This window comes from Hypomesus nipponensis, chromosome 25 (assembly GCF_054491055.1).
Source record: "Hypomesus nipponensis isolate SF chromosome 25, ASM5449105v1, whole genome shotgun sequence".
NCBI lineage: Eukaryota > Metazoa > Chordata > Actinopteri > Osmeriformes > Osmeridae > Hypomesus > Hypomesus nipponensis.
Window position 1 is genome coordinate 2557501 of NC_140385.1, and position 13682 is coordinate 2571182.

Here is a 13682-nt window from a genome sequence, read left to right on the forward strand (position 1 = left end):
CTCTCTCTCTCTCTCTCTCTCTCTGTCTATCTGTCTATCTGTCTATCTGTCTCTCTCTCTCTGGCTGAGTGTGAAGTGACCATCTGAGGTGTGATGAGCAGGGGGAGCAGACTGGCAGTGACCCATCTCCCATGAATCAGTGTGACTCAGCATCCAATCAAACGCTCAGATCCTCCCTCCCTGCCAGGCGCCCGGCACCACTGTGCAGACTCTCGCTGAGGGTTCACGTCAGGGGGGGGGGGGGACTGGTTAGAGGGACGGACCCGTTTCCTGTTGTGATGGTGGAGCGCTTCTGCCCATGTCTGGTCATGTTTTACGCACTGAGAAATTGGCTTCCAGCTAAATTACTCACACCGGTCATTGTGGAATGCTCTCCACCCTTAAGCCGACTTGACTTGACTTGATTGTTTGGACAAGGGAAAGGGTTGTTTGTTCTTGCGGGAAAGAATAATTATCAGAGAATTATGCAGTTGGTGAATGTGACCAGGCGAGGGCGCCAGAGAGCTGGTTAAATGATCAGTCTCACTGATGGAGTTTTTTGTGTCTGTACGGGTTTGGCTGTTAGTTTTGTTTGCATGATTTCTTGTGTGTGTGTGCAGGTACGCCAGCCTTTACTTCTGCTGCGCGGTGGAGGAGCAGGATAATGAACTGATTACCCTGGAGGTCATCCATCGCTTTGTAGAGCTGCTGGACAAGTACTTTGGCAGTGTGAGTTACTCTCTCTCTCCCTCTCTTTCTTCTCCCTCTTTTTCTCTCTTTCCTTTTCCTCTCTCCCTCTGTATATCTCTCATTTCCTTCTCTGTCTCAAATCTCTAACTTATCCTTTTTTCAGCTATCACTTTTGTCTGTCTGTCTGTCTGTCTGTCTCTCTCTCTGTCTTATCTCTCTTACTCTGTGCTTCTCTCTGTCTTATCCTCTCTCTCTTCCTCTCTCTTCCTCTCTCTGTCTCTTTCTCTCCGTCTCACACCTCAGTACTTCAGACAACTCTATTAAACTGCCTCTCATCTCGAATTGCTTTTGTGAAGTTCCCTCCCTCCCTCTTTCCTTCGTCTCGACCTCTGATCTCCTACAGACTTCCCTATTCTGTTTTCATCTCTTTTGTTTTCCTATGTCATAGAGAGAGAGAGAGATTGGAGGAGGAGAGAGCGATGAGAGACAGAAAGAGAGAAGGGAGGATGAGAGAGAGAAGTGGCTGTATATGTGTACTAACCCCCCCCCCCAACCCCCCCCCCCCCCCCCCCCAACCCCCAGGTGTGTGAGCTGGACATCATCTTCAACTTTGAGAAGGCCTACTTCATCCTGGATGAGTTCCTGATGGGCGGCGAGATTCAGGACACTTCTAAGAAGAGCGTGCTCAAAGCCATCGAGCAGGCCGACCTGCTGCAGGAGGTTTGTTCTCCCTCTATCTCCGTCTCCTCCCTCTCTCTTCCCTATCTCTCCTCTCTCTGCTCTCTCCTTCCTCCCCCTCTCCTCCCTCTCCTCTCTCCTCCATCTCCTCTCTCCTCCCTCTCTCTTCCCTCTCTCTCCTCTCTCTGCTCTCTCCTTCCTCCCTCTCCTCTCTCCTCTCTCTCCTCCATCTCCTCTCTCTTCCTTCTCTCTTCCCTCTCTCTCCTCTCTCTGCTCTCTCCTTCCTCCCCCTCTCCTCCCTCTCCTCTCTCCTCCCTCTCCTCTCTCCTCTCTCCTCCCTCTCTCTTCCTTCTCTCTTCCCTATCTCTCCTCTCTCTGCTCTCTCCTCCCTTCTCTTTCTATCTCCTCCCTCTCTCTCCTCACTCCCTAATTTTGATCTGTTTCTTCATATGTTCATTGTCTTTATTTGTCCCTGTTGTACACTACTATCTTGTGTATTGTTTAGTTTGTGTACTGTAGACAGTAGTCTCTGCTCCATTAACAGGTCTAGTTACAACGTTCTGCTTAGTCAGGTACATTTGCTGACCCTCCCTCCCTCCCTCCCTCCCTCCCTCCCTCCCTCCCTCCCTCCCTCCCTCCCTCCCTCCCTCCCTCCCTCCCTCCCTCCCTCCCTCCCTCCCTCCCTCCCTCCCTCCCTCCCTCCCTCCCTCCCTCCCTCCCTCCCTCCCTCCCTCCCTCCCTCCCTCCCTCCCTCCCTCCCTCCCTCCCTCCCTCCCTCCCTCCCTCCCTCTCTGTCTCCCTCCCTCTCTGTCTCCCTCCCTCTCTGTCTCCCTCCCTCTCTGTCTCCCTCCCTCTCTGTCTCCCTCCCTGCCTGCCTGTCTCCCTAACTGTCTCCCTCCCTGCCTGCCTGTCTCCCTCCCTGCCTGCCTGTCTCCCTCCCTGCCTGCCTGTCTCCCTCCCTGCCTGCCTGTCTCCCTCCCTCCCTGCCTGTCTCCCTCCCTCCCTGCCTGTCTCCCTCCCTGTCTCCCTCCCTGTCTCCCTCCCTGTCTCCCTCCCTGTCTCCCTCCCTGCCTGCCTGTCTCCCTGTCTCCCTGTCTCCCTGTCTCCCTGTCTCCCTGCCTGTCTCCCTGCCTGTCTCCCTGCCTGTCTCCCTGCCTGTCTCCCTCCCTGTCTCCCTCCCTGTCTCCCTCCCTGTCTCCCTCCCTGTCTCCCTCCATCTACAGGAGGATGAGTCTCCACGTAGCGTGCTGGAAGAGATGGGTTTGGCGTAGTGGAAGAGGAGGTGGGGAGGGGGGAGGGAGGGAGGGAGGGTAGGGAAGGGAGGATGAGGAGAAATGAATCATCATCAGCAGCAGCAGCAGCAGCAGCAGCATAAAAAGAGCTACGTTTGCCCAAAAAAGCGATAGAGGATCATAGGTACTGATTCACAGGGTTGATGTGGAGGACCTGGGAGGGGGGGGAGGGGGGGGGAGAGGGGAGGAAGGGGGGGAGGGACATGAGATAGGTGTAACAACACCTCTCTGTACAATATCCAGGATTGAGATTAAACCCCAATGTTGCACTTCTCCCCTGGAGATACAACTGGCTCTCCCAATGTGACAGACATTCAGTCATCCATGTACATTACCACCGTTCTAACCAGACCCTATAATGTATATTTATATATGTAAACAGCGCCACTTTTTTCGGGCGATTTCATTGGGGGGCCGCATTTCCTGTAGACGTTCTGCCGGATCCTGAGGTGATGCCCACATGTTGATCACAGCTTTCCTGTAGGAGCCATGCTATGATACTCAGCTGTGATCACCCCAGATCCTTAACCAGGAAAAACATGCTCTGATTCCATGCAGCTGCGCGGTGCTTACTGACGGTTCGAGTGGGTCTGGGGTTCCTCCACTAAAACATTCCATTCTGGCGTGTCCTCGTGTATTCCGAATTCCAAACTCACAAACCCCTTCCTGGATCCGGGATCTGGGCTCTTGTGATTGGCTCAGGAAACGAACCGTGTCATCCCGATGGCTTGGGACTTCCAGGAGAATGCTCGTGTACGTGAACTGTAGTTGTGGTGAGATCGATTGATGAGTTTGCTGTTTGTTTGTCTTTATCGCAAAAGTTTTTCAAAGGGACCACATTGATTGTCTCTATGGATGGTTTAGGTACTTTACCCCTGTCTAGTCTGAAAGATTAGATATGTCCTTGCTCTAGAAAGGAGGTTCCCCGTGTTCTAGAGTGGTGCTGTGTTCTGGAGCGTTCAGAGTCTACAGAGCACAATTCCCTCCAAACTGAACGCTGTTGTAGGGGACTGTTGTAGTTTTAACGGGAAAGTGACTGTTAAGATGCGTGGCTTCGCTGTCAAATCCCCATGTACGAGACATGAGGGGGGGGGGAGAGGAGGGGGGGAGAGGAGGAGGAGAGGAGGAGGAGAGGAGGAGGGGGTGGGGGCGCTTGAGGAACTCGACACCCTTTCAGACGTCAACAAAAGACCCTACAGGATGCGGTTGTGGAGACGACGCGCGCTCATCAAACAAGTCGAACGCAGCTGGACAACCACACGACGAGCAACGAGACTTCACCTCTGCCCTACCTGCCCAGACAGGTGACCTCTGGTTCCTACCTGCCCAGACAGGTGACCTCTGGTTCCTACCTGCCCAGACAGGTGACCTCTGGTTCCTACCTGCCCGGACAGGTGACCTCTGCCCTACCTGCCCAGACAGGTGACCTCTGGTTCCTACCTGCCCGGACAGGTGACCTCTGGTTCCTACCTGCCCAGACAGGTGACCTCTGGTTCCTACCTGCCCGGACAGGTGACCTCTGGTTCCTACCTGCCTGGACAGGTGACCTCTGCCCTACCTGCCCAGACAGGTGACCTCTGCCCTACCTGCCCGGACAGGTGACCTCTGCCCTACCTGCCCAGATAGGTGACCTCTGGTTCCTACCTGCCCGGAAAGGTGACCTCTGGTTCCTACCTGCCCGGACAGGTGACCTCTGGTTCCTACCTGCCCGGACAGGTGACCTCTGGTTCCTACCTGCCCAGACAGGTGACCTCTGGTTCTTACCTGGGGCTCCAGTATGCTCCATGCTACAGGAGATCAGAGATTTTCCTGGAAGCTGTTCTGACTGGAGTCAAGCTGAGGTCAGCGTGTCTTTGTTGACATGTGTCTCCTGCCTGAGTCATGCCCAGCGCTTTTTTAAAGAGCTTTTTTCTCTGAAAAGTTGATGGGGTTTTTTTGCGTTTCTTTTGTTTGGTCGTGTTGCTATGCCTCTCGACGGACTCGGCGTAGGTGTTTGTTTTTGATGTTGGATATCGGCATGACGACAGAAGGCATGTGAGTCCAACTGTTGGGCAGGGCAGATTATCAAAGGGAATCGATATGTGTGAATGTACATTTTATAATGAAAACCAATAATTAAAAAAAGAAACATTTTAAAGTACACTCTTGTCTTATGTAATTTATTCCCGTTTCGAATTTTTAAAATTGTATTTGACATTTGCTGTTTTTCTTCTGGATTGTACATGTAAGTCATGCAAGCCTGCTGAACAATGATTGTTGCTGATGTGTTTGTGTGTGTTTGTGACTGATGAGGGAGGGAGGGAGGGAGGGAGGGAGGGAGGGAGGGAGGGAGGGAGGGAGGGAGGGAGGGAGGGAGGGAGGGAGGGAGGGAGGGTGGGTGGGTGGGTGGGTGGGTGAGAGGGAGGGAAAATGGGGAAATAGGGAGGGAGGGTGAATAGGGAGAGAGAAGAGGAAGGGAGGGAGGGAGCATCTTAGTAGATGAGTCACCAGTGCAGTGGTCCTGTGCTGCAGTGGTCCTGTGTGACAGTGGTCCTGTGCTGCAGTGGTCCTGTGCTGCAGTGGTGCAGTGAGGTCCAGCTATCACCGTCCAGCACAGGGAAACATGAGGGAGGAAAAGAGAGAGAAGGGAAGGGTGAGAGGGTAGATGGAAGGAGCGATGAGATAAAGGAGCAGCTGGTTTAGTTAGGAAGGGATTAAATAAATAAAGTGGAGAAGCTCGAAAGATGGAACAAATGATTGAAGGATGGGAGAAGATACATACTTGCTTTTAGTAGCTTCGGGAGAATATATGAATTCTGAAGCTGGCACTAAGATTGGTGGCCATTTTTGCTCCTGAACACCACTTGGAAAGGACCCCCAAGACCTGCAACTGTGTACATCTGGAGCCTTTACAGCTTAACTCCTGGAGACACAGTTTCACTGTCTTGAAAAGGGTTCATGGGGAAACTGGAGGCCATTTTGGCCTTGGTCCTGACCTGGGCAGATCTCTGAAAGAGGCGCAGGAGAGACGGGGAGGACCAGAAGCTGCTGAAGCTGGACCCGGCCCAGGATGCTGCTGTACACTGGCTGCCTCCCTCCCTACATCTTTCCTCCTTTCTCTTTCCTTCTCTCTCCTCCCTTTTTTTCCTCTTTCTCCCTTTTACCTCACATTGCCCTGCAGACTCCAACACACACACTATCACTTTCTCCCTCTAAACACACACACACAGACTGCTCACCTGTCGTATCATGCATATTTAATGCAAAGCTGTTACTGTGCTGTTCCAGCCAGCTCATGTTATACTAACAGAGACTGTGTGGTGGGGATAGGGGGAGAGAGGGAGACACAGAGGAGGTGGGCAGTGGGGTTTAGAAGGAGGGTGGGAGAGAAAACAGATTACTCTGAAAGCGTGGGCAAGGTGCAGGAAAGAAAGGAGCTGTCATGTTCTGTAAAACAATGCTGGCAAAACGTTTTTCAAAGTCTCTCCATCTTGTTTTCAAGCTTGTTTATTGCAACTGTGTGTCAGTAAGAGAGAGAGATGGACAAATGCATGAAATGAAGAGTTTACTGCGTTACATCCTCTGGTTTGACATACATTTGGTATTTACGTCGGTGTGTGTGTGTGTGTGTGTGTGTGTGTGGACTCGACAGGTGGAGGTTGCAGACTGTGTGTGTGTTGTTATAAAGGAGTGTGTACATAACTGTGTGTGTGGGGAGTGTGTTTGTGAGAGCCTTCTGTATGTGTGACTATCAGTGTGTGTGTGTGGGGGGGGGGGTTAGTTGTGTGTGTGTGTATGGTTGGGGGTTCTGCAGAGGCAGCCTGGTGAAGGGATGACTCATTCAGCAGCCATGTGACTCATGAATCACTGCACCTTCCTGGTTACAGCTGCACTCATCAACCTTTCCTCCCTCCATCTACTCCCTCTCTCCTCTTTCTCTGTCACTCTTTCTTTCCCTTCTCTCTCTTCTGTCCCTCTGTCTCCCATCTCTCACTCTCTCTCTCTCGCTCTCTCTCGCTCCCTGCTCTCCCTCTCCTCTCTCTCTCATTTTCTCTCTCTTTCCCTGCTCTCCCTCTCTTCCCTCTCTCACTCTCTCTCTCGCTCCCTGCTCTCCCTCTCCTCTCTCTCATTTTCTCTCTCTTTCCCTGCTCTTCCTCTCTCACTCTCTCTTTTCCATCTCCCCCCTTCACTTCTCCATATCTCAACATTCCGTCTTTATTTACTTCCTCCCCATTTTTTCTCTCTCACTTATCATTTATCCCTTCATTTATTTTTAATCTGTTTCTTTATTTAGACTCAATTTTACCTTTGCTCATGTTCCTTACATTGTAATGTCATTATTATTCACTACCCCTCTCTCTCCCTACCATCTCTCCCCCTACCATTTCTCTCTCCCTCCCAATCTCTCTCTCTCTCTCCCTACCATCTCTCCATCTCTGTCCCTCTCCCACCCTCTCTCTATATCCCCATCCATCCCTCCATCTCTTCCCTTCTCTCTCCCTCTCCTACCCTCCCTCTCTCTCCCTCCCTCACACACACACACACGTACCACCGTGTCTCAGAGGGTAAATGGTTGCATAAACTCTGACTGCGTGGGTCCTCACTGAGAGATGAAAGACGAGAGCAGAGAGGAGATGAGCTGGCATGGAGAGAGACCTGCTGGACCTGATCCACCGGCGGGGGGAACAAGCACTCTACTGGGATCAAAGCCTCCCTCCGATCCCCTGAGCTCTGGAGCCCTGGGGGGGCTGTGTTCGTGTGATCTGGGTGTGATTCTTCCCATTTCCAGAGTCAGAGTTCTTCTTCTATGGTGGCGGAGCAAAGGGGCTGGAGATACCGTGACAGAGAGGGGGCGCTGTGGGCATCCACCAGCTCCTACATCTGTGAGTGACATGTGACATGACAGTCCACATCTCCAGGATCTGTGTGTGTGTGTGTGTGTGTGTGTGCCTGTGTGTGTGTGTGTGTGTGTGTATGTGTGTATGTGTGTGTGCCTGTGTGTGTGTGTGTGTGCCTGTGTGTGTGTGTGTGTGTGTGTGTGTGCCTGTGTGTGTGTGTGTGTGTGTGTGTGTGTGCCTGTGTGTGTGTGTGTGTGTGTGTGTGTGTGCCTGTGTGTGTGTGTGTGTGTGTGTGCCTGTGTGTGTGTGTGTGTGTGTGCCTGTGTGTGTGTGTGTGCCTGTGTGTGTGTGTGTGTGTGTGTGTGTGCCTGTGTGTGTGTGTGTGTGTGTGTGTGTGTGTGTGTGTGTGTCAGACAGGTCTTTCGTTCCCCCGGTGGTTAGTGATCGACCCCCTTCTCTCATCACTACTTCAACCTTCCTTCCTCCTTCCCTCACCCTCGCCCCCCCCCCCAAAGCTCGTGTCGAATCAAAGCTACATGACTGTACATCCTGCCTCCCCGACCCCTCTCTTCCTGCACCGCCCCTCCCTCCCTCCCCCACCCCCCTCTCTTCCTGCACCGCCCCTCCCTCCCCCCACCCCCCTCTCTTCCTGCACCGCCCCTCCCTCCCTCCCCGACCCCTCTCTTCCTGCACCGCCCCTCCCTCCCTCCCCCCACCCCCCTCTCTTCCTGCACCGCCCCTCCCTCCCTCCCCCCACCCCCCTCTCTTCCCTCCCTCCACGGCTGACTTACTGAGAGCGTTGGCACTGATGGCCTGCCTGTGTCTCAGACAGCCCACAAACCCTAATTGCTTCATTATAAAAACTGTCAGCCTTGTTCCGGGGGGGTCAGCACCACCGCACTTACGAGATAACCGTTTGATTTAACTCTCCTCGCCCGTCTCGTGGGCTCTTACGTAGTTCTCTCAGCGCGGCTTTGCACCGAATTAAGCATACCCAGAGCAGTAGGCGGTGGGGGAGGGGTGGTAGAGCTCGTGAAAGTATCCCACGCAGGGATATCCTCCTTAAGTCTCTCTCCAGGGCTCCACAGTGACGTCTGGAGCTGAGCCGGCTGCTCACGGCAGGACCTGTGGAGCTCACAGGGTGGGCGTGGAGCCCTGTCTAGATTGAAGGGGGGCTGGAAGTTTGGGGGGTCTGGGGGCTAGGGGGGATCTCAGGCCCCCTATTATGAGTGACAAATGTGAATCTGATGAGGGGGCGGTCCTGTGACACCTACTTCCTGCTTCTTCTTTGATGTCTCTATGATTTGGAAAGGAGTAAAAAAAAAAAAAAAAAAAAGCAATTTTCTTAATAAAAAATAGTTGACTTTATTCATTTCTCTCTCTGTAGCAAAACTAGTCACATGCGTGTATTTACATCCAGAAAACGCATGTTTATTACGGTAGTGACAAGGTACAACTAGACAGAACAAGATCAACATGTTTAGAGAGTTCCTTGTTTCACAAGACTAAACAGGGTTTAAGCTAATGTTGTTTTGTCTTTTTTTTATACTTTTTATCAATGCTCGTAAAGTCTTCAAGAGTAGCAACACATTTTAGAAGCAAGTAAACAGACACGTGCAGACTGTCCTCTCAACCTTCGCTTATTTCTCTGTCCTCTCAACCTTCGCTTATTTCTGCTTCCCTTCTTCCCTTTCTTTGTCTGGTCTTCCGTCTTTCCAATTATCTGGTTTTGTTCACCTCAAACAAATCTATGTAAAAAATTACGTTTGTTCCCTACACCCTTCTCTCTCTCTCTTCCGCTCCCTCTCTCTTCCTCGCTCTCATTCTCGATCTCCCTCCCTTTCTCTCTCTTCCTCTCTAATTTTTCACACTTCAGGGCAGTTCAGTGTTAGCTGAGCAGGATAGGAGAAGTCCATTCTCATTAGTGTATCCACTGTCTACTGGACCTGTTCAAATGTCAAGTGACGAATGCAGTAAGCTCAGTGAACCCTACAGGACTGGCTTAAGACACACGCACACGCACACTCTGTTTCTCTCTCTGTCCCTATCCCTCTCTGGTTTCACATTCAGTGTTTCCTTTTATATATTTTCTCACAAAAAAGGAGCGTTTTTTTCCCCGCTAGTGAAGCCTCACATTGGAATCACAATGAGATTGTCAATGCCGTATTTTATCTGTTTGAGATTTTGAGTTGTTTTCAGTCCTAGCCAATAGGCGGCTACAATGTTTTTAGCCTTAGCCTATAGGTAGCTAAGATGTTTTCAGCCTTAGCCAATAGGCAGCTAAGATGACGACACCATGAACACTTAAATATAACATGGACTACTGCCACACGTTTCAATGAAGGGTTGAAAATTGTAAGTAAAAAAGATAGTAAACTAGTAAAAAACGTAGTAAACTAGTAATAAATAAAAAAATGAGCACGTAAGCCTTGTCTGCCACCTCTCCTTCCAATGGGGGATCAAGATCCTAGGATCCAGCCACCTCTCCTTCCAATGAGGGATCAAGATCCTAGGATCCAGCCATCTCTCCTTCCAATGAGGGATCAAGATCCTAGGATCCAGCCACCTCTCCTTCCAATGGGGGCGGCGGATCAATTCCATCCCAACTCAAGTCGACTCATTGAAAAATCCCCATAGATCTGTTTTTCAATTCATGAATTCAGTATCAATTCAAACCTCGAATGGACTTGAAATGGAATGAAATCAGTATCCGACCCAGAATCCAAACTCTAACCGAGACAGGAAGTGTTGAAACAGAGGAAGAGACTGGGGAAATACAGCTCAGTTATGATAAGGCAACGGATTTATAATGTCAAACATTTTCTTTTTGAAAATCACGTTTTTCTAGTACAAATGGAATGTGTGTGAATTTTCATATCGGTTTTTACTCTGTAGAAAAAAAACACATCATTAATGCATACAAAAGGAATAAACTATGTTAAAATAATATCCGCTAATGTGGCCAAGACACTCAATTAAGACATGAAAGGGAAACCAAGTATTACAAACATTCTAAGAATACTTCGAAGGAACATACTTTAGGTGGAACTGTCCAAGACACAGTGTTCACAATACGGACTGGCACCATATAGAGTTACAACAGTAATCTAATCAATCCCTTTACCATAAAATGCATAAACTTGGTTTCTATACCCATGGGTAAAATATGAAAATGTGCAATTCGAACTGATAGTTTCATTTCAACTTTTCATCGAGTTTCATTTTTTTTCGACAAACAATAACTTAAAGGACAACATGTATTCATCAAACAACGTGGGAATTCAGACATACATTCTGTATATTGATAAGGCTTGGCAATAGAGCAGAACCTTTACTCCAAGAACAATGATGGCTAAATGCTTGACTCCATTTTGGCTCTTTCGTTGACATCTGTTTATCTTTTTTAGTTGTTCTCTTGACAACCTTGTGTTTTCGTTCATGATTTCTAGGCCTATTGGGTAACAGTCAACATGGAAATGTCCTCTCAAAGATTGTCTGTCATTTTTAGAATGTCTGATTGATAGTTTATGTTGAATGTTTGCTGAAGGTTAACAGGCTAAAGGTTTGGTATAATTATGTTGTGTCGTGCCCAAATCTCTTTTTTGCTTTCTCTCTTTTTTTCTTCTTCTTCTGTTTCCTCTAACAACATCGTCCACCCGTCTTCCAGGGTATGTGTTTATCTACATCACCCTATTTCTCAACTGTACATCAGCAAGGTCCAAAAAGCTCTAGTTCATCTAAACTAACCTGTACACTATAAAGGGCACTAAAAAAATACACGATTAAAAGATATCAATCGATCTAACCTGGAGAGAGAGAGAAGTGTGTTGGGGGGGGGGGTGGGGGTGGGGGCAGTAACATAAAATAAACGTATCAGTCTTTCTCTTCACATCCTTCGACCCCTGCCTCCCTCCTTCCATCCCTCCTCTCATTCCCTCCCTACTGGAACATCCGGGGTCTCTTCCTGAGCACCTGCTGGATGTAGTTTTCCAGATCCTCCGTGCTGTCGCTGCGAGGAGGCGCCGCCTGCCCGTAGTAATCTTCCTCCCTGGAGACCAGGGGGGGCGCCGGGGGAGGGTAGAAGTAGGCGGGCCTACGACGACCCTGCCCCCAGGAAGCGGCCCTAGGGGCGGGGACGGGAACGGGGTACGGGCTGAATGTCCGTGGGCGCGGGGGGAGGGCGTAGCTGGGGAAGTAGAGGTTCCGTCGGAGGGACGAGGGCGAGGGAGGCTTCCGCTGTCTGGGCTGCACCCAGGCGTGGTACCTCCTCTTGGGGGAGAAGCCCAACTCATAGTCCAGGGAGTTCCCCAGGAAGTCACTGAGGGACAGCGGTGCCTGGGGCTTCTGGTAGTAGCGAGACTTGGGGGGCTTGGGAGGGGGGAAGTAGACCGGGTAGTAGCCCCTGTAAGGCTTCTGGTAGGCGGGGAAGGATGGGTAGGAAGAAGGGTAGGAGGTGGAGGGTCCGAGAAAGGGCTTGGCAGGCTTGGCGACCCACGGATCCTGTTGAGTGTGTTTCATGGGGAGCTTCTCCTTGAACCAGGCCTTGAGGGGGTTGACAGGAGTAGAGACCTGCTTGGGGGAGGAGCTTCGCGGAAGCGAGGGGAAGTCCTGGACGGAGTTGGAGACCACCAGCGGCCGTAGCCACGGCGACCCGGCGCCCCCCGCCGGCCCCCCTGGAGCGTCTTTCTTCTTCTTCTTCTCCACGTCGCTGATGATGTCAACAACGTCATCCGCCGGGAGGTGGAGCTTGCTGGAGATCTCGATCAGCTTGTCGATGGTCTGGGGGTCGATGTCGTCGTCGTCGTCGTCCCCGACGACCGCGTCCTCGTCGGACCGCTTGTCCTCCGCGGCGTTGCCGTCGGAGAAGGAGAGCGCCTTCTTCCTGTTTTTGTCGGCGTACTTCCTGCCGCCGCCGCCGTCCTGCTTGACCATGTAGCGCAGGAGCATGTCGGACGCGATGTCCGCCAGTTTTTCCTCCTCTGCTTTAGCACGCTGAGCCTCTGCCGCTTGTCTCCCGACCTCCTCCTGCTCCGCCCTGGCCTGCGCCTCCTCCTCCTCAGGGCTCAGAGCCTCCTCTTCCTCCTCCTCCTCCGCATCCTCCTCTCCCTCGGCCGGAGCAGGAGCCGGGGGGTGGCGCTGGGCTAAGTTGTTGTCAAAGTCGTCCATGAAGTTGCCTCCCCTGAAGGTGGGGAAGTTAAGCCCCTTCTGTGTCTCCTCCTGCCATTTCAGTTTCTTCTTGGACAAAGCCAGCTGGTAGCCGTTGGGTTTGGACTTGATCTCGTTCTCCAGAAGCCCTTGGTCCTTCTCCTGGCTGTAGCCTCTGCTCTCCCTCTGAACAAGGGACTCCCTCTTCCTCTCCTCCTCTCTTTCCTTCTCCATCTCTCGTTCCCTCTCCCTCTTGTTGGCCGTGCTGTAGCTCTGAAACTCCTCCATCATGGTCTCCAGGTTCTTCACCTCCTCCGGACTCAACTGCTCCTCTTCCTCCCCTTCTTCTTCTTCTCTGGCCCCAACCTCCTTCCCCGTCACCTCCTCTCCTCCTCCTTCTCCTCCTCCTTCACCTTCTCCTCCGTCTGTTAGCGTCGCAGCCTGCTCTTTCCTAACCGGCACCGTCTGACTGCTGGTACGGCTGGTCACCTTCTCTGTCAACCTCTCCTCCTCTTCCTGCGCCTTCTTCCTCTCCTCCTCCTCCTCCTCCCTCTCTCGCGCCTCCTTTCCCTGAGCTGCCGCCATGACCAGCTCGAGCTCCTGCCGCCCGTCCCTGTCTCTGTCGGCCCCCTCTGCCGCTCTCTCCTCCTTCTCCTCCTCCTTTTCTTCTTCCTCCTCCTTCTTCTCCTCCTCCTCCTTCTTCTCCTCCTTTCCCACCGTCCACCTCCCCCCCTCGGGCTTGTTCAGAGCCTGCAGGAGAACGGCGGCCAGAGTTCTGGGGTCGACGTCCTTAAACAACTCGTCCTCCTCCTCCTTCCCTCCTTCCTCCTCCTCTCCCCTGGCGAGAGGCCCTCCTCCGCGCCGCTCTCCCTCTCCACGGGAGGCTGTTGGCCCAGGGAGAGGCTGTCGGCCCTGGCCTTCGTTCAGGCCCCGCCCCCCTGCTGAGAGGGGAGTGGAGGTGGAGATCCGGATCAGGGAGAACAGATCCAGGAGGACCAGGAGGGTAAGGACACTTGTGGTGTTTCGACCCCCGATCATGGCCACACAGATCGGACAGTGTGGAGCGCACGGTAGGGGGGGG

The 13682-nt window shown here is 52.0% G+C and overlaps 2 protein-coding genes across 2 annotated transcripts in view; one reads left to right on the forward strand and one right to left on the reverse strand.

The window, feature by feature from the left end:
* The window catches only part of ap1s1 (adaptor related protein complex 1 subunit sigma 1), a 6976-nt gene extending 4339 nt beyond the window's left edge, over window positions 1-2637 (forward strand). The window contains exons 3-5 of the mRNA XM_084692016.1: window positions 600-708; window positions 1252-1389; window positions 2571-2637. Coding sequence (XP_084548142.1) covers window positions 600-708; window positions 1252-1389; window positions 2571-2618 — 295 coding nt within the window. The 3' untranslated portion in view covers window positions 2619-2637. The remainder of the gene's footprint in view (window positions 1-599; window positions 709-1251; window positions 1390-2570) is intronic.
* An 8758-nt stretch (window positions 2638-11395) lies between these two features.
* On the reverse strand, window positions 11396-13682 carry vgf (VGF nerve growth factor inducible). The gene has a single exon (XM_084692071.1). The coding sequence runs from the start codon at window positions 13637-13639 to the stop codon at window positions 11396-11398; it is 2244 nt and encodes a 747-aa protein (XP_084548197.1). The 5' UTR covers window positions 13640-13682.

Bases quoted from the DNA above. Each gene is read 5' to 3' on its own strand.
- vgf (XM_084692071.1), bottom strand. From the start codon at position 13,639: ATGATCGGGGGTCGAAACACCACAAGTGTCCTTACCCTCCTGGTCCTC.